General features: G+C 46.7%; 1 protein-coding gene across 2 annotated transcripts; it reads left to right on the top strand.

Annotated features, from left to right (window-relative positions):
* Window positions 1-335: 335 nt before the first annotated feature.
* On the top strand, window positions 336-19,551 carry MTHFSD (methenyltetrahydrofolate synthetase domain containing). Of its 2 annotated transcripts, none has more exons than XM_087827535.1 (8): window positions 336-366; window positions 4,126-4,229; window positions 5,585-5,698; window positions 8,522-8,635; window positions 10,752-10,842; window positions 14,430-14,542; window positions 14,830-14,955; window positions 18,742-19,551. In XM_087827535.1, the coding sequence occupies exons 1-8, from the start codon at window positions 351-353 to the stop codon at window positions 19,228-19,230; spliced, it is 1,167 nt and encodes a 388-aa protein (XP_087683661.1). In that variant the 5' UTR covers window positions 336-350; the 3' UTR covers window positions 19,231-19,551. The 2 variants fall into 2 exon arrangements, with proteins under 2 accessions (XP_087683661.1, XP_016052723.2); XM_016197237.2 differs by lacking the exon at window positions 336-366 and adding an exon at window positions 596-624.
* Window positions 19,552-19,855: the final 304 nt, after the last annotated feature.

The following is a 19,855-nucleotide window of genomic DNA, read 5'->3' on the forward strand; positions in this document are numbered from 1 at the left end:
GGAGCAATCAAGGTGGCTTCCCGGAGGAGGCGGCCTCGGGACTGACTAACAGAGGCGGCGGGGTGTGTGGGAACTGGCAGGAGCTCGTCCACTTCCGTAGCCCCGGCGCCCAGCAACCGCAGGTCGGAGCAGGCGCTCGGCGCGGCGGTGCTCCCGGAAAATCGCCGCCGGCCGGCGGGCGCGCGAGTCCTCCCGCGGACCTCCCTGCGGCGCCCCCACCCCGCCAGGGCTCCGCGCCGCCGCCGCCGTCCCGCCTTCTCCGCCAGCGCGCAGGCGCGGGGAAGGCGCGCGCGCGTGACGCAACTTTATGCGACACGGTCCGGGAGGCGTCGCGCACTGATCGCGTCGCCATGGAGCCCCGGGCGGGTGAGGGTCCGCGGGAGAGAGCGGCGGGGGCTGCGGAGGAACCACTGGGGGCGGGGGCGCAGGGGCCACAAGGGCTAGGGCGGGGGGACCACCGGGGAGAAGGGCGCGGGGCGCGGCGGGGGCCACCCGAAAGACTGGCGGGGGGATGCGGGGGGTGTGGCGGGGGCCGGGTCGAACCCGCGGCACGGTACCAAGAGGATGGGTCAGAGAAAGGAGGGCCACCCGCTGGGCTCCGGTCCCGCCGTCACCGCTGCTCCGGTGAGAGCTGCCCTCCCATAGCATTTCCACTTTACAGCTCGGGAAACTGAGGCGCTCAGCTGCCGGTAGCGGCAGGACTGGGCCCCGATTTAACCGAAACGCTGGGGCACTTAATCACTGTCCTCTTAGCAAATGCTTTGTGAGGCCTCGGGCGTACCAGGCACTGGGGAGGCTCGGTGCAGAGCCCCTGGGCTTTGGAGATTGGTTGCAGGATTGCCTGGCAAGGATCACACTAGATGTAACTCGCGTGGTGCGTGCGCCAGGGCGTGTCACTCCTGCCCTTAGTGCACGTGCAGCGTGAAAACTGCACGGGGAACGGTTGCTGATAATAGAGTAGATGAGAAAGACCTGGGGGGATGCTGCCGAGTGCCAGGACTGAGCTCAGAGCTACAGGTAGAAGGGATAGTGAAACCCAAGGTGACCTGACCCGCAGCTACAGGACAGGGTTCAGGCATTTCACACATTAATATATGTCGCTTTCTATTATCCTAATCATTTCCCAGGTTTTCATAACTTCCCAAGGGCAAGGATGTGCCCTTTTATTCTCTCCCTCCCCTCCCAATTAGCCCATTGCTTTCTAAGTGGGAGTCACTCCAGTGTTTGTGATTGACTCCCCAGAGCAGGGGCCCCAATTTTTGCATTTTTTGTCCCACACGGTGTTGGGGATATTGTAGGACCTCTGGGTTATTAGTGAAAGTGATAATGGAATAGCCTTATGATAGTTGTGTCAATGTAATTGCTTCTGTTTGGAGAAAAAAACCCAAAAAACAGAAACAAGCAAACAGTGAGGGTGCTCTGAGGTTTATGGTTTTGTTTTTTTTATTTTATTTTAAATTTATTTTAGAGAGAGGAGGGGAGCAAGAGAAACATCGATTTGTTGTTCCACTTATTTACTCACTCATTGGTTGATTCTTGTATGTGCCCTGATAGGGGATCGAACTCACAACTTTGTCATATCAGGATGATGCTCTAAGCAACTGAGCTACCCTGCCAGAGCCCCTGGGCTCTTAAAGGAAGGACACCTGTCTAAAATTGAGCACTCAGAGAGTGCTTTCTGGGGGAGGTGGCAGCTCAGCTAGTCCGTAAGGGAGAGGAGGGGGTGGACCTGGGAGGAAGGAGGGGAGAGGAGAGGAAGTACTAAGGCCTGAAAGAGAGGTGGGCAGGTGTGTGTGGCCTGGCACCAACAGTGAGTGGTTGAGACACTTTTAATTAGAAGCGAGGGGTGACTGGTGATGAGGCTGGAGTCGCCCGCAGGGTTTTCCAGCTCATTCCACACCCTAAAACATCCACAGAACGGTGGAGCCAAATGGAGGGGAGACTTCCTGGAGGTGGCGCCAAAGCTGGGCCTTTAAGAGAGGATTTTCCGGAGGGACAGGGAGCTGAGCAGGCTTTCCAGCAGACACCAGGAGGTACAGAGCCCTCAGCAGGAAAGAACAGCTGAGTACTAGAAGCTGCCTAAGTGGCCCTGTGCAGGCTGACAGCAGTGTAATCTTGGCCTGCATCTTTAGAAATGTGTATTCCCTGAGCATATCTGAGTCTGCATTTTTTATTTCTAGGCTTAGAGGCACCAGCAATGTTTAGAGTGGGCTCCAGGAAGCTCTGGGGTCTGACTGGAAAGTGCCTTGTATGCACGCTGCTCCATAAATGAACAAACAGGCATGGGGCCGCACAAGTCTCCCTTGTGGACCTCCCTCCTGGCCCACTCCCACCAGGCCTGAGAGCATAAGCAGTGGAAACCTTTAGCTGTGGCCCTTTAGAGGGTTAGCAGATTGGTGCAAAATGGACGGAGGGATGTAAAAGCATACATCACTATCAAAAGGTTGGACATCACCTACTTATTACCCGTCAGTAGGGGTCTGCTCGAGTGAATTTTCACCTGTTGATATAGTGGAGTACTGTGCAACTGCAGAAAATATGAGGGTGCTTTTTATATGCCTTCTGGGCTAATCTGCACGATATTAAGTAAAAACAACAAAGTGTAGAGCAGTGTGTGTAGCCGTAGGGATAGTGCACTGTGAGGAAAAGACAATGAGGGTGAGAACAGAAATATCTCATGTGTGAAGCCGGAGATACCTGGGGAAGAATTCACTAGAAGAAACGGGTACACTGATTGCCTTGGGGAAAGACCTGGTACCTGGCGGACAGTGAGGAGAGAGGCTTTTCATTTTAGAACTTTTTGAATGTTTTTAAAACTCATTTACCAAAAAATGTAAGCTGTTAGAATGTAATTTATTCAAATGATTCAATTTAGAAATGTTTATGGTGAGAGCCCAGCTGCCATCCCCACCCCACTGCCCAGCCAGGTGACTCCCAGCTTTCTTTAGCTGTGGGGCTGCTCCCTTGTGTCACTTTTGAGCAGCCTCCACTCATTTAAGGGAGACTGAGGACCTGAGAGGTTAAACCTGCCTCTCCTTCCTGCCCAAGTGATGAGAGGTGCCCAGTCACACACACTGTGTGTGGGACTTCAGGTTCACAGTCTGAGTGTATTTAGTTATGGTGAGCAACATCTACGTTCTCTGCAAAGAAGAGGTCAGCTTTTTGCTGCCAGTGTCAGAGATGCACATCCCCTAAGCACGATGCTCGTATATCCCTGCGGGGACTTCTGGGTGGCATAGGGTAGATAGATAGCACTTCTCTTCGGTGGAAGTCACATTTGGGCACTGAATCTACTTCTAGGTTGGTAGTAAAAGTATACCAGTGAATTACCACATAAGAAATTTATTGCTTCATAATTCACCGTATAATAAATTGTTATGAAAACAAACCAAGTAGTAGGTATCAGTGATTTGAAACAAACTTCTGTACAAGGTTGTCTTTTTGAACAAACTAAAAAATTCAGTGAACATTTTAAAATGTGTCTATAAAAGTGCTGATTTCATTTTCTCTACTTAACTGGAAACTGCTTTTTATATTTCCTCACTCCAATAGGAGCACATAGTTAATGCACATTTTGTTAGGACTGCCCCAATCTAAGTATGTTTGTTGCCTAAAACTGCATTTCCAAAGTTGGATGTGAAAGAAAAGATTCCCACACTAACAAAGGGATTATAGTTGATAATCCCAAATAATAGCTGAGTTACAAGTCACTTAGGGTTAAGGCAAGCTTCCTAGATTTATAGCAAGAGTAACCTAATCATGGCTATTTCCAGACTAAACAGACAGTGTTAAATGGCAGTGCTTGACTAAGCAGAACTTGCATCCCTGGAAACGCTGGGTTACATGGTTTGGGTTGCATTTTGTTCTACTGCTACAGGTTAGTAGAATTGGGTTAAACCTTGGGATTATATTGAGTTTACTCTATTTTTGGACTTTAGCGATTTGTCCTGAGTGTAGAACTCACCACTAACCCTGATTTTATGATGTAGAGATCAGAAGCCGTAGGTCCTGGTCTGGCCTGTAGAGAGTGGAGGTTGCAGCTGGAGCAGGCATGTGATAGGACCTGGGATGCATGCACTGTGTAATTCCTTTCCTCTGTTTAATCAGACACCCTTGTTGCAATAGGTGTTTCTAAACAGGACATTCGTGAGCAGATCTGGGACTACATGGAATCACAAAATTTAGCTGACTTTCCCCGACCTGTTCATCACAGGATTCCCAACTTCAAGGTACTGAAGCATCCGGGGGCATTCAAAAGGGAAACAGGATAATCCTAAATGGGTAGCATTAGTAATACAGTTACCATCCTGTTTCACGGTGGATTCAAATTCGGTGAGAGTGGTGGTGTGAAATCCAAGCCACCAGGCTGGGGTGTTTGTGTATTTCAAGACATCCCTTGTTACTTAACCTTCACTCTCAGAGCCTCTTGCTTTTCTGGGCAGGGTGGGTTGGTTGGCTGTCTTGTCAATTGGTAGCACTCAGTCTACTGTTTACCATTTGGGGCAGAGTGAAATGTTTATCCTGGCCAAAAGCATGTTACTGTGGTGCCTTTTCACAAAATTGGCTCCCTGAGGACAGTAAGGGTGATGCGCTCTGAGATGGGAGCCCCACCCACTGCTAGCACCTTTGGAAAGAGGAAGGCTTCAGCAGTCCCTGATGACGCTGGGCCTCAGTTTCCCAGCTGTTCAGAATAGAAGACAGTCAACCATATCTCTCTATGATAGTATTAATAGAAAAAAGTTTGCTTGAAAGAGGCAACATACACAGCCATAATCTTTGGCATAAATGTTTTCCAAGAGAAAAAAAAGCATTTTGAAAATACACTGCTATGTCAGGCCCGAAGGACACGGTCCATTTGTTTGCCATCACCCCTTGTTTGGGCTGGACTTTCTCTCCCCAGCCTGGCTTCCAAAAAGCAAGCCCTGGCCCTTCTCTGGTCCTTAACTGAGTCCTGAAAAAACTGTTCTTTTGGATGGTTTTTGTTGCTACTTCGTTTTGGTTTAGTGCTCATTACTCCAGGGAGAGAAATAACACATGAAGTACAGGGAACAGATGGAAGGTGCGCAGGGTCAGTAATAATCTTTCAAAAGGAAATCAACTGGGAGAGGGATGGGCTAGGGTTAGTGCTCTGACCTTGATCCCTGTGCTCTGTCTTGATTTAGGTGGTGGTTGCACAGGTGTGTTCATTTTGTGACAATTCATTAAGCTTACACATGATTTGTACACTTTTGGGAGTGTATGTTTCATTTCAGTAATAAATTGGGGCTAGGCCAGCTTTCTCAGCCCCTTTCTGCCCTGACTGCTTTCTTCGATGTTTCTTTGGGTGACTCTTAATCTAGTTTCACAATTAGTGCTTCCGCCCGTCTGGGTGGAATGCTGGAGCAGATGCTCAGGCTGCAGTTGTCCTCTCAGTAACTTGCAATTGCCTTTAAAAATAGGGTGCTTCTCGTGCCGCCGAGCATTTCCCACGCTTGCAGGCGTTCAAAATGGCCAGGACCATTAAAGTCAACCCTGATGTTCCCCAGAAAAGTGCTCGCTTCTTCGTCCTGGACGTAAGTGCAGTTTTGTCTATTCACCTAACCAGGGCTCTTATCTGGCTTGCCAAAACATCAGCAACCTTGAAGTTTTTGCCAGAGCGCAGGAAGTTAAAGTGGACCCTGATAAACCGCTGGAAGGCGTTCGGCTGCTGGCACTGCAGGTAATCCCATTTCTCTGCACCAGAGCCATGGCCACTGACTGGGAGGCGATCTCCAGGTGGCTGGTAAATGCGTGCAGTCCAGTATTTAGCAGGCAGGTTCTTCTGACTCCCTCCCATGCAGAACATGCCCTGGGGTTATTTTTCCAGGAACGGTCCAGAAGTCTTTCACTGGCTCAGCAGCCATTCGGTCAGAGTCCGGAACGTTTATGAATTTAAAGATAAAGGACGAGCGAAATGATGACACTGAGGCATTCTTATTCCTGATGTGCTTCATCAGAAGGGAAAGATGACAATATGTTTATTTCCTTCTACATTTGTAATATTACAGTTCTTTGAACCATGGTAACCCATGAGTAAGGAATCTGATAAATGAGTCCCCAAAATATGTAAATTAGAACAGTGCTTGTTAGCTATATAGGCCCCCTTTCAAGAAAAAAAATTTCTCCAGGGTTGCTTTAAATTTATTATAATTCAATAAGCATAAACCTAAAATTTGGTATAAATTGTAATGCTCATAGCTCTTATGCAACGATAAAATGAAAATAAGCCTATAAATTAGGTGCAAACAAAACTATAAAATAACATTCAAATAACCACTGATTTTATGAATGGGGTGGTAGTGTTTTGCTGAAACAAATTGCTGCTGATAGTGGGAACACGGTGCTAAGTGCTGCGGTGCAGAGTCTCTGGAATTGTGCCTTATGTCGCAGGCCTCGTGTGGTGACTCAGCCCTCCCTCCGCTCCTGAGAAGCCGTGGTTGTGCAGGGCACCTTTCATCTGGTGGTGAAATGAATACCAGGAAGTAATTTTACAGGGAATGAGGAGGCTGTAGGGGTCCTGCTCTGGTTCTTTCAACTGTCTGGTGTAGGAAATCATTCTGTCTTCTCTTTGCAGTTCAGCCCCGAGAGGGGTCTCTGGTTCAGGCTCTTGGGAAGCATTCTTTCCTCCCAGCCTTATTTCCCATCAGTAAGCCATCCTGATGAACTAGAGGTGGCAGCAGCAGCAGTGAAGGACCCACAGTGGGCGCGTATGTGTGAGGCCCACTTCTGTGTACACATTTCCCTATATTCGTTTAATCCTCCTGACAACCCTATAGGAGCGATCTCTATTCCCGCATGGCACTGAAGAAACCACACATGGTCTTGGTTAAGTCACATATCAGAAATAGATATATGACTCACCAGGATTCCAACTCACCCAGTAACCAGAGCCAGCTCTTTGTGTGTGTGTGAGAGGAGTGCAACCAGGTGACAGGGTGGAACAGCCGAGTCTTCACTGTCATTTATTTAGGGGAAATAAATAGCAAAGCTGCATTTCCAGCTCCTCTGGGCACAGGACCGTAGTGGTAAAAAACATACAGTGACACCTGTGGCCCCTATACTCTACAGCCACAGGCTCATCAGTGGTTTTGGGAAACTTTAGTGGGTTAAGAATCACTTAGGAAGCAGGTAAAACTGCAGGTTCCCCAGTCCCACCTGAGTACAGGCAAGGACGGTGCTGTACACAGCCATAGACTGCACCTGGGGACGCACAGCTCCCCAGGCTCAACCCCAGGCCTCGAATTGGTTTCTGGATTCTGTTTTTAATAAACACCTGATGGTGTTTGAGGAGCATTGGCCTTGGCTTCATTTCTCCACCCTCACTGCACGTTGTACCCTCCAGGGAACTTAGGAGATGATCTGTTGCCGATGTCAGGTTCTGAGTCCAGAGGCTCTGAGTGGGTCTGGACCTCTGGAAATCTTAAAGTTCCGCAGGTAATACTAACGTACAACTAGGGTTGAGATCCACTGAACTGTAGGTGAGTAGCTTCCAGAAAAAGGAGTAACTGGAATCAGTCTGCAGTATACCAGAGTCCTCTGGAGACTGTGGGTGAGATGGACTCAACACTATTTCACACTCAAAAGGAAAACAGTATGTGGTCATTACTTGTGTTGAAATGGTTTTCTCTTGTGGTTGAAAAACCTTCACTTAAGTAAGCCAAACTGATTTTACAGGTCTTTTATTGGTCTCAGGCTGTTATCTCCTGCACAAAAACTAAAATATACAATTTTTTACACAAAAGATTTTATAAATTTTATGATTGCCTTATGACCCACCCCTTCGTGATCTACAGAAATGTCCTTGGGCAGGGGGTTCTCCCGACTGACCAGGTGGGCTTGTTAAGCACATCGCTGTTCCCGCCCCCAGAGTTTCTGATCATTTCTAACAAGTCCCCAGGGGTTTCTGCAGCTGCTGCCCAGTCCCCACTTTGAGAAGCCCTGTGTCCTCTGATACTCACAATCTGAGAACTAAATGAAAGTAAAGAGCCGTTGGCACACACCAATGTAAAATATTGATTATATCAAGTGCTGACCTCTTAGACTGTGATTTATTGAACAGCAGACTAGATAGATATAAATGCTTGATGGAATAACATCATTAATGTAGCTCTAGCGAACAGTTTCAAATTAAAACAGTAACTGTATAGTACTTATGCTGAGAACAGGGGACACAGGAAAGCTGTGGTAGGATGTTTTGTAAGAACAGGCCTGTGTTTGGATTTGTCTTGTCACTTTTTACCTGTAACAATTTTCATTAGCAATAAAGTAGAATTAGCCATTTAATGAATGCCCTGCTTTTTATCCTTAGGCGGGGTGAAGTAGTGACTCTAAGTAAAATTAACCCCTATGCATTATTTACTTGTTTGCAAACAAGTAATTTCCTTGGCATACACCAAAAAATTGCAGATAATAGTAACTTGTTTCCACTCCTGAAATGTTAAAAACGTAGACAAGAAAGTTCCTATTTCGTTTTGTAATTTATTGATTGTCTTTCTTTTAAAAGAGCAAGAAAACATTGTTGGTTCCAACACCACGATTGAGAACAGGGTTATTTAATAGGATCACACCACCCCCGGGGGCAACTAAAGACATCCTGAGAAAATGCGCCACCTCTCAGGTAAGTGGGGGAAGCAAGTCACTCACCAAGGAAAGAACTGTTCTCAGCTGCAACTTGATGAGTTAGAATAGCATAAAATACACCACAAAGTATTTTTAACAAAGTCAGATGAACAGAGATGTTTAAGTATTCAGCAATCCTGTCATTAAGGGAGCCAAGTAGAAAAACTATGAATACATGGATTCCATTTTTGTAACTTGGTTTCTATTTTGCACCAACCTGGCAAATTATAAATTCTGTTTAAAAAAAGAAAAAAACAAGTTACAGTACCTGGTACTCTGGCACCCTCTCATGTTAATCTGTGATGTTCAGCATCCTGTAGAGTTTTATCAAATGCCACCAGAGCAATTGGGGACACATGGTAGAATTTCCAAAATATGTTCAGTTGAAGCCCTGGCAGGCTGGCTCAGTTGGCTGGAGCATTGTCCCGTACTCCAAAAGGTTTTGGGTTCGATCCCCAGTCAGGGTGCTTATGGGTGGCAACCAGTCCATACTTCTCTCTCACATTGATATTGCCCTCTCTCCCTCTCCTTCTCTTTATCTCTCCCTCTCCCCCTCTCTCTAAATCAATAAACATATCTTCGGGTGAAGATTAAAAAAATATATATGTATGTTCAATTGGAAATTCCCTCACCAGTTCTAAATTAGAGATCCAGAGTCATGAACCTCAAAGAGATTGTCATTTACTTTATGGCATAGGGAAAATGGTAAAGGGAGAGAAACACTTAAGGCCATGTCCACGTGCAGATGCAGATTTTAGTGTGATCATTATTTCAGTTGCCAAAGCTTAGTGGCAGAAATGCTGCCACAGTGCCTAAATTCTCTGGGAGACTCTAATAGTGTCTCATTTCTTGGAAATAAGGCTCTGAATTTGTCCTTCACCACCTCAGCCCCCTGCCACTGCCACGCCCAACCACCCGTGTCTGTCACCATTGTCACTGTATTTACTCTGACATAGGAGTGTTCGGGTAACCACACTGTGGGCAGACAGAAAAGTATGTTAATCACATGATTTGAACATGGCTTTGGAGAATCAGGAGATTTCTGGTTGCTCATGCTCTGCCTGGCTAAACTTAGGAGGTGAGGCTGACTGAACGAGGGAAGAGGAATTGTGACAGACAGACAGAGTTACACCACAGAAAATCCCACACAGCTGTCTGCTCACCAAGGCTGCCAGACACTGAGCCCATAGAAACAGAGTTGGGGACAAGGGGTGTGGATGGCCACTGTGAGGTTAAGAAAAGACAGGCTTTCCTGCAGTGGGACCACCATGGGCTATTGACTGGTTTGACTGTCGGAAGTCCCCCAAACTAATCACATGTATCGATCCTGTAAGTGGCTCGTCATACTTGTAGACAGGGCCAGGGCCTACTACCCTACCCAGTGATTCACTTCTGCCAGCACTGCTTCTGCCAGCACTGCTCCGTACATGGTCCCAGTTTGGTTTCCTATATTTACCTGTAGCCCTTGTTATCAGAATCCTGACTGTATCAGCTTTCCTATTCGTTTAACACAGGCCCCGTTAGTTAGTACACATGGCTGTACTTTCTGTGCATTTTGGCTGAACCAGTAATATTTCAGAAGTGAGAACGCTGTATGTGAAGGTAACAGCCTCCACATTTCATATTGAATTAATGTGGCACACACGTGTGTACATGTCAAATGCTTTACCTCCGGGTGTCTTTGCACTGTAACACCAGTCTGACAAGTCCTGGGGTGGGTTCCCTGTCTTAAAGGTGAAGAAACTGAAGATCAGAGAGCCTCCTCCCTCGAGGTCACAGGGCAAAGAGGGATCTGGGCCCAGTTCCGCGGGCCTCCTGAGCCTGGGTTTTAATCACTTCTCCTCTATGTCATAGCAAAAACTGATTTGCTAAATATTATGAAATTAATATTCTATCCATGTGTGCTGTCAGTTCCTCCTGGCTTCTTTCCTAGGGAAGAAACTGTGGGAAATTATCCTAAAATAGTTTTCCTGAGATGCTGAGTGTTTGTTGTAGGCCTGCGTGTCTGTCTGCCTCTTGCAGGATGCTGATTCAGACTCCAGCTCGCCTATGAGTTAGGAGGTGGGGCAAGTACTCGCTGCCAGTGAAGCTTTCAGCTCCCTGTCTGTCTGCAGGGCGTGAGGAACTACAGCGTTCCCGTGGGCTTGGACTCCAGGGTCCTGGTGGACTTAGTCATGGTGGGCTCCGTTGCCGTTTCTGAAAAAGGTAAGATTAAAAACAGACACTCATGATGCAACCACTTACCCTGCAGCTTGCTGTTCCAACAGCTCCCTGTTCATCTTTTAGATGCTGATGGTAAGTAACGTCAGCTTTCTGGACACATGCCTGGCTTCCCAAACCAGTACATCTACCATTCATTTTGAAGAGTTAACTCTGTCCCTCCCACTCCTGGCCCCACTCACCACTTTTACAGTATTTCCCCTCTTAACAGGAAAAATAAAGTTGAGATCATCTCTCCTTGAGTGGTGAAAGATTTTCCCTCTGTTCTTAAGTTAGCTGGAACTGGAGCTGAATTTATTTGCAGTGTGTCAGTAAATAGTTGGTTTTGGAGAGCCTCCAGTAAATGGAAAAACATTAAGTACTAAACATTGTTTTTGTTATGAAGCAGCAACCTCCTGGACAAGACGGGGTGCCCTGCACCTGCCTGCGAAGCCTGTGCTTTGCCGTGCAGGCAGGTGAGCAGCTTGGGGTCTATGCTCTGCCAGATCACCCTCAGACTTGGGCCCCTGTGGTTCCCGAGGTACCTCTTCCCTCTCTGCATTGCTCTACCCCAGGCCCAGCCTGATGCTGTTTGAAAACAATCTGCTTATTCTTTGGTGGGATCAGTGGTTCCAGGTGGGATTAGCCCATATCAGACCTGCACTTACATAGTGTGATTTGGGGCCCCCACTAGGAAAGTGTTCTCTGTCCTTGCAGCCTTCTATTTGTTTATTTTTTAAAAAATTTATCTTTATTGTTTAAAGTATTACAGATGTCCCATTTTTCTTCCCCATTGATCCCCTCCACCCCACATCCACCTCCCGCCCTGCCCCAGACCTTCACCACACTATTATTGTCTGTGTCCATGGGTTATGCACATATGCATATAAGTCCTTTGATTAATCTCTTCCCACTCACTCCCCCACCCCCACTTTCCTCTGAGATTCCTCAGTCTGTTCCATGCTTCTGTGTCTCTGGACCTATTTTGTTCATCAGTTTAATTTATTCATTAGATTCTACATATGAGTGAGATCATGTAAAACGGAATCAGGAAGAATCAGAAAACCTGAATAGACCAATTACGACTGATGAAATCGAAGCAGTAATAAAAAAAACACCTCCCAGCAAACAAAAGCCCTGATCCAGACAGCTTTACAGGGGAGCTTTGTCAAGCATTCTGCTTCTTATTACAGCAGTCCCTTTAACATTTCTTGCAATGCTGGTTTGGTGGTGATAAACTCCTTTAGTCTTTTTTTGTCTGGGAAACTCTTTATTTTGAATGATAGCCTTGCTGGATATAGTAGTCTTGGTTTCAGATCCTTGCCTTTCATTACCTTGAATACTTCATGCCATTCCCTTCTGGCCTGTAGAGTTTCTGATGAGAAATCAACTGACAGTCTTATGGGAGCTCCTTTGTAGGTAACAAATTGCTTTTCTCTTGCTGCCTTTAAGATTCTCTCTTTGTCTTGAATTTTTGGCATTTTAGTTATGATGTGTCTGGACGTGGGCCTCTTTGGTTTCTTCTTGCTTGGGACTCTCTTTGGCTCTTGAACTTGTGTGATTTTTTTTCCTTCACCAGGTTAGGGAAGTTTCCTGCCATTATTTCTTCAAACAGGTTCTCTATCCCTTGGTCACTTTCTTCACTTTTACGATGCTAATGTTATGTTTCATGTCCCACAGCTCCCTTAAACTGTCCTACTGTTTTTTTAATTGTTTTTCCTTTTTGGATTTCTGATTGAGTGCTTTTTTCTACTGTCTTCTAATTTGCTGAATTATTCCTCAGCTTCCACTAATCTGCTATTTATCCTTCTAATGTATTCTTTATTTATGCTATTCCCAGCCTTCTAAAAGACAAAGAGAGATACTGTTATAAGATGCTCATCCCCAAAGCTCTCTCTTTGAAAATTAACTGGCCTAAGTCAAGTTCTTTGTTCAGGAGAGGTTCCCAGTAAATAGTTGGGGAGAGATGCTCTAAGTCAATCATTGAGCTTGGTGTTTTTAAATGCTCCTCTTTAATATCTTCACCTTAAATTTCCTGTCTTTTCCCAGTTCTCTGAGCTAGTATGTGAGATGTTGTAGTTCTTTATTCTTTGCTTTCCCTGTGCACAGCTACAGATACTTTAGCTGTGTCATCAGGGTGGGTGCATATGAGCACACCTTTCCTGCATGCCTACCATGGGTCAGGATCCAGGCCCACAGGGTGATCTCTGCCCTGGGCCTGAATAGCTGAACTGCAGTACCATGTGCTCAGTGTCAGAAGTGGAAATTAGGACAGACGTGAATGGGGTCAGAGGAGGGACCTGTGAGCCTCGAGCAGGGCATCATCTCAGAAATGACATCAGGGCTAGCTCCTACATGCCATTTGTTTATAAGGCAGGTGGGACAGGAGAGGGAGAGTATATGCCATATGGGTAGCACTAGCATGAGATGTTGTCTTGTCACATGGCCTATGTCATCCTTTGGTGATTCCTATCCATGGGAGAGGAATTACCAAACCTGAGGGAGGATTTTAAATCCTGATGGATGTTTCCAGATTACCCACCAGAAAGGTTGCCCACCTCACATCCCCAGCACCATATGCCTTGCCTCTCTCCCCACTCCTGTGTCAATAACTAGAATCATCCAACTTTCATTTTTTACCTAGCCGATGATATTTCATGTGCCTCTTGATTTGCATTTGTTACGAGTGAAGTTGAAAATTTCTCATGAGTGCTGTTTATCTGCCCATCTTTCTGTGGACTGTTCACATCCTTTGCTGTTTTTCTGCTGAACTGTCTTTCTCTTATTTCTTTGCATGCAGGGTTGAAGGCTTTTAATTGTAAAAGAAACATGATTAGATCTGAATCTGAGAAAGACACACGAACAGCTATGCTTACTCTCTCTGTGGTGATGCTGATGTTAAATAGGAGTCAGAACTTCTGCACTGTCATGGGCTGCTACCCAGAGCAACATTATCGGCTCGTTTTGGGAGCCAGAGGCATTTTAATGTTTACTGTCTTGCTGCCTTCTTTCCTCCTGCTTGGCTTCAGATACTGATCTCTTTGTGGTGCTGCCATTTGTGAATCTGCAAAAACAGCACTAGTGCTGCTTAAACCACCCTCCCTCAGGAGCTGTAGGGTTAAGCTGGGCAGCTCTTCAGTGCATTTTACAAGATAAGGCTATGCTGTCCTAAATCACATATCCCTGATTTAAGAGTTTCTGTTTTCCCTGCAGGGGAAAGAGATAGAAAAGATTTTGCCTTTAGTAGGAAGTTGTTCTTAGTCTTTAAAAAACAACTCTTTTGTTATTTTTAAATGTAGTCTTGCTAACATAAATCTCACATAAATGCAAGCTCAGGTTCCTTTTGTGGCATGTCTGAAAGGTTCAATTCTCAGTTCGTTGTGTGTTAACCACTGTAATATCCAGTGTTATTCCTCCTTGAGTCCTGTAAGTCCATTTTCAGTGGGCTGCCTATGGGGTTACTATGTTAGTTTCCATGGAAGGGCCAGGGATATTGGGTCCAAGTTTCTCCTTTCACTGTGACATAATGAAATTTGCTCCTGAATGATTTCCCAGACCCTAAAGAGATATTGATTCTCTGCATTGTCTCCTAGGCTGGAGAATTGGGAAGGGAGAAGGTTATGCTGATCTTGAATATGCCATGATGGTGTCAATGGGAGCAGTCAGCCAGGGGACGCCAGTGGTCACCATCGTCCACGACTGCCAGGTGCTTCCTATGGCCAAGCAGAGCCACTGCCGTGCTCCTCTGAGAGAGTGAGGGGGAGGGAAAGAGTGAGAGAGGGAAGGGTGGGAGAAAGAGAGATAGTCCGAGACAGACTAACTGCTGTGTCACGAGTGGTGTTGATCAGCTGGGGCTGGACCTGTTCAGTGATGCGGCAGCTGGGCTTCATCCCAGTGTGTCTGGGGGAGTTTCGTCCCTCCACTGTGCAGTACAGTGCTCACAACTGCAACTATATTCCCTATCAGCTCCTTTACCCACTTCTGTTTGACCAGGTCATTGACATACCTGAAGCGCTCCTGGAGGATCACGACCTCACAGTGGACTATATTCTCACTCCAACGAGAGTCATCGCCACGGGGTGCGAGCGCCCAAAGCCAACTGGAATCACGTGGTCTAAGGTGGGTCACCATGTGGCATCGAGGGCAGCCGCAGCATCCTGTGGCCAGCGCTGGGCCATATCTTAGAGGCATCTCCTCTTTCACTGTGTTCTCTATCTGGCATGGCAGCTGCCCCAGGCCTGGGGTGGCTGTACGTTAGAGTTACTGTGAGCTTTTGACTAATTCAGCTCCTGATCACTGTCTCTAGGCATGGGCCTAAGAATCTACTTTGCAAACCTGTGGGATTCTGATAAGCAGCCAGGTTCAAGGTCTCCCTCTACAAGACATCTGGCTATAAACCTCAGAAATGACCTGATCCACTAGGAGGGCTAATGACTTGAGTTTATTTGCCAACTGGTTTATAGCATAATACTTGAGATACTGTACTTGGAAAGCTAAATGGGCACTTCAAAGCCTGGGTGGCATCTGTGGAAGAAGACATGTTTTCTGGCTTTATACTCCTTTGAGCATGCTTACTCTAGAATTTTTTCACCTTGGGCATTTGGAGGAACCTCAAAGCCTTTTCATCAGTGAATATGCTTTAGTCTCATGCCAGAGAACTAATCATTTTGGTGAGTTGTATTTCACATTAGAAACACTTCTGGTGTTTCTGTTTATCTTTGCCAGCAGCTGCTCAGACCTGCCCTAGCCTTTTAGAATGAGAGAGATTTTAAAGAACGCCCATCCTAGTCTCCTTATCTCTGGGCAAGTAAAGCAAGAGCCAGAAAGAAAGTAACTTATCCAAAATCATAAAGCCAGTGTGTGGTTGAGGTAAGATTAGAACCAAACTCTCTTCTTTTTGGGTTGGCAGCCAATGCCTTGAGAGTCCAATTTCTGATTTTTATTGGACTTACCATATATTTATAGGGGACAGGTTTTTAATGTAATCATTAAAGAGAGTATATACTTATAAGTGACTGATATCTGTATGCTTCAGTGAAGCGTGATTATAGCATATAAAAGAAAATCAAATTTGCTTTATACTATTTTTTTAGTTACAGAAGGGTGGAAATATTTTTTTATGTTTGATTAACAAGCAACATCTTTCATTGCACATGGCAAGTTGACAAAATGTAACAAATGTTCCTAATTGCCAGCCAGGAAAAACAGTAGCACTGTCATGGACCTGTCCCGAGTGTGACGTCCAGCCTTTGGTTGGCACACAGAGGCCTTTCTGTCAGCTGCGGGGCCACAGTGGACCAGAGCATGTGCCAGTGTGGTGGAGCTATAGGCTTCCAGCCAGTGTATAGTGTGTGGTTAAAACATTAAATTATTCTTCAGCTGGTTATAGTAGGTGCGTGTGCCAGGCCCATGATGTGTGCAGAAGGATGGATTTTTGCCTCATGTGGCATGTTTCAGAGTGAATTTCTGCTGCCTAAGTGTAGAGCTTTGCCCTGTGGGTCAGGTTTCCTGAGAGAACTTAGTTCCTGAGGGGGCCCTCTGGTTCCACCAGGGAAAAACACACGGGAGTTACAGCATTTGAGGGTGGTCACCCAGCCGAGACAGCGCTGGAGTGGGACTCACCAGGTGAGGCCTGCTGGCTCCTTCCGCTGCTGCTTGGAGTGGAATAACATTTAGTTCCTCCATGTAGGTATAGTCCAGCTTTTTCTCTGATTGCAAATGCAGTCTTTAATTTGCTCATCCTTTCTAAATACCAGAGCTAGTAACTTAAGAACCTAATTATGGCCAGTGTAAATTGGTTTTAAATATTCTGAAAGAACACAAGAACCTAAACGATTTAGGAAGATAGAGCAGGGACTTGGGAAGGAGTCAGGTTGGTTGGACCTAGATAAACTTTGGGATTTTTTTCTAGAGCACTGGTCTGTGAGTTTAATCACTTTGCGATGAATCAGTTCAAAAGAATTACAGAGGGACAGTGTGAATAGTTCCTTTCAATTAGAAAAGAGTAGTCCCATCTTGTGGATATCCCATAGCATAGACATGATTTTGTTTTCTTTGTATCTGAACAGTGGGCAACATTAGAAGGAACAAGGCTGTCTGTGCGCCATCCTTCCATGGCACCTGAGAGTCTGTGTGCCATTCTAGAGGCCAGAGAGGATGAGTGCCCCCTGCAGGGGCTTTTGACATGGCCACGCCAGGGAGCAAGGGCAGTGTCTGGTCGGAGAGGGCTCTGACCCTCAGAAAGGCTTTGCCGAGGTGGAGAGTATTGTGCACTTAGAACTAGGTGCTAAATTAACTCTGCAAGAAGGCACTTGACTCTCCTGAGGCATTTGTGCCTCTGTAAATCTTACTCTAATTCACTGATTTTTTAACCTTGGGCCTGTGCACTTCTTGTGGTTTGGAAGTCCATGGACAGACATTGGGAATTGCACACAGAATTGTGGAAGAGTCCCAGGGAGGGAACCCCAACTTCTCTCAAAGGTCCCTGACACCCTGCCAAGGATAAGAACCATCGCTCTAAGGTACATATGATTCTGAATATAACTAGAACATTGATACTAGTCAAACTGTTTATTTTTGCCCTGGCCTGGTAGCTCAGTCGGTTAGAGTGCCATCCCAATACGCCAAGGTTGCAGGTTCGATTCCCAGTCAGGACACACAAAAGTTAACCAATGAATGCTTAAATAAATGGAACAACAAATCAGTGTTCCTCTCCCCACCCCCTCTCTCTCTACACTAAAATCAATAAATAAAATTGAAAAGAAAAACTTTTTTTTTTGGTAGAAAAATTGCACTTATCTCCTTGTGGGCTGATCTGTCTCTGACATGCCCACATTTGGGGGAAGCCGAGCCTGGACCATTGCTGGCCTCTTTGACTAATCACTTATATGCTTCACACCCAAAAGAAAGGCAGAAGCACCATTAAAGAATGAGGGTCATCAAAAGGACTCAAGAGTGTTTTTCTGCCCTTTTCTGCCTCATGATTCCTCTGAGAATATGGGACTAGTTCTGCCCCAGGCTCAGCCTGATCGGACCAGTAGCCCCAGTGTCACTGCCCCACCCGACGGGGCCAGCGGTCTCCACACTGCAGCCAAATAGAGGCAGTTCCAGTCTGTTCAGGTGGGCTCCACGGTTGAGCCTCACTTACTGGGACACCTACTGCTTCCTTTGTTGCAGGTTATAGGAAATATCTGTTGACTGATTAGGTCAAAAAGCCAAAGATGCCCTATGTATAGAAGTCCTATCCATCGAGACTTAATGTTTGCGTGTGTGTGTGTGTTATTTGTTATTTTAGACTCGTTGCTAGAGCTGTTTTGAAAGGTGGTGTTTTATTTCAGATTTGCCTTGTTTCCACATTTTCAGTGACACATTTCTCTGGAAATGCTCTTTCAGTGGAGGCTTAGAGAAGAGGAGGGAGAGATCCCTGTGGCCTATTAAAGACCTCATTCTGCCCAACAGCTGAGATCAGGGGGAGGGGACAGGTATGCAGGCCACAAAAACCATTATCCTGGGGAGCCGGCAGGGGAGGTGCCATTTGTGACTCTGTAACCCTCACACTAATTACCTTAGCTACTTCCCTCTGTGTAGGAGGCCTTCAGTTCTCTGCTTTCTGGGCTTCTAGAACAGAGAAAGCCTCCCGTTCTTGCCAGCTGCCATGGCATGCCTTAAGCCAGGGAATCAAAGCTACTAATTTAGACAATGGGGGACCCACATCACAGAGGGCCAGGTGGGCTCATTCGCATCTAGTCCACTGGTGCGCATGGCTTACCATGCACAGACAGAGATGTCTGTCCAGAGCATGCGTGGCAGAGGCGCCTGTGGGATTTTCATTTCTCCTCCCTCATGACCAAGTCCTGGTTCTTTTTGGACACCCTGAGAATAGCTGGAACTGCTTTACTTTTTCAGATCAGCTGTGAGATGATGGCGAGAATCCCAATACTCAGAAGCCTTCGCTCCCGAGAGAAGCAGGCTGGGAAAGATGTTACCCTTCAGGATGAGCACCAGCACCTAGAAACCTGTGGCCAGCACACAGCTCCACCAAGCACTGTAAGAAGACCCTGGGACCCACCCCAGCCGGAGTCAGGTTCCGTGCAGGGGGAGGATGTGCCTTCTAACACTGTTTACATCGGGAACCTCCCCCAGGATACCCGAGTGAGTGAGCTGAAGAGAGCCCTCAGAGAACGGGGTGCAGCCCCACTGCGGCTCACCTGGCAGGGGCCACAACACAGGGCCTTCCTCCATTACCAGGACCCAGCCTCGGCCCAGCAGGCCATCTCCTGCTTGCAGGGCTTACACCTGGGGACCAACACTTTGAGGGTGGCGCTGGCCAGGCAGCAGAGGGCCAGTGACCTGGAGAGCTGCACCCGGACCATTACGCAACCATCTGACCTGTGACAACATGGACCTTCAGAGGCCTGGATAGTAGGATGCGGATAGTAGGAGGCAGCTGAGCTGTTGCTACATGAGCTGCTTTGACAAAGTTCATCCTTTCTAGGAAGTCACAGCCTTTAGTTCCTGCCTGGTGATCTGATGAGTAGGGGAAATTAACCAGTAGCACACTTCCTGTGTTTAGGAGGCTGAAAACTCCATGGATTCACCTCTGGTTTATCATGCTCCCTTAGCGCACTGGATATTATAGCCATGCTGGTTTCTCTGGAGAGACAGCAGTTGAGAGGGTTTAGGGGACCAAATGAGCAATAAACAGGTGGGAGTAAATGGTGTCAGTGATTTAGGAGAGTCTGCATCTGGTTTTGAGGGGAGTGGGATGTTAAGAGAGGACAGACAGAGGATCCTGCCAGGAGAGGTCCTGCAGGGACCAAATGCAGGAGCACAGTGGGGCAAACCAGAAAACACGCTCACGCCCCAGGACCCTTGGCCTGGCACTACTGGGCGGGAGTGGGGCAGGGGAGGGGGGGCTGTATTCAAATCACAGAAGCCAAGTAACAGCCTCCTGGGTACAAACCACTTGTCTCACCTCAGTCCTGGTGTCAGAAATGGTGAGTTGATGTGACAGGGACCC

This window comes from Miniopterus natalensis, chromosome 18 (assembly GCF_054644295.1).
Source record: "Miniopterus natalensis isolate mMinNat1 chromosome 18, mMinNat1.hap1, whole genome shotgun sequence".
In the NCBI taxonomy this organism is placed as follows: domain Eukaryota; kingdom Metazoa; phylum Chordata; class Mammalia; order Chiroptera; family Miniopteridae; genus Miniopterus; species Miniopterus natalensis.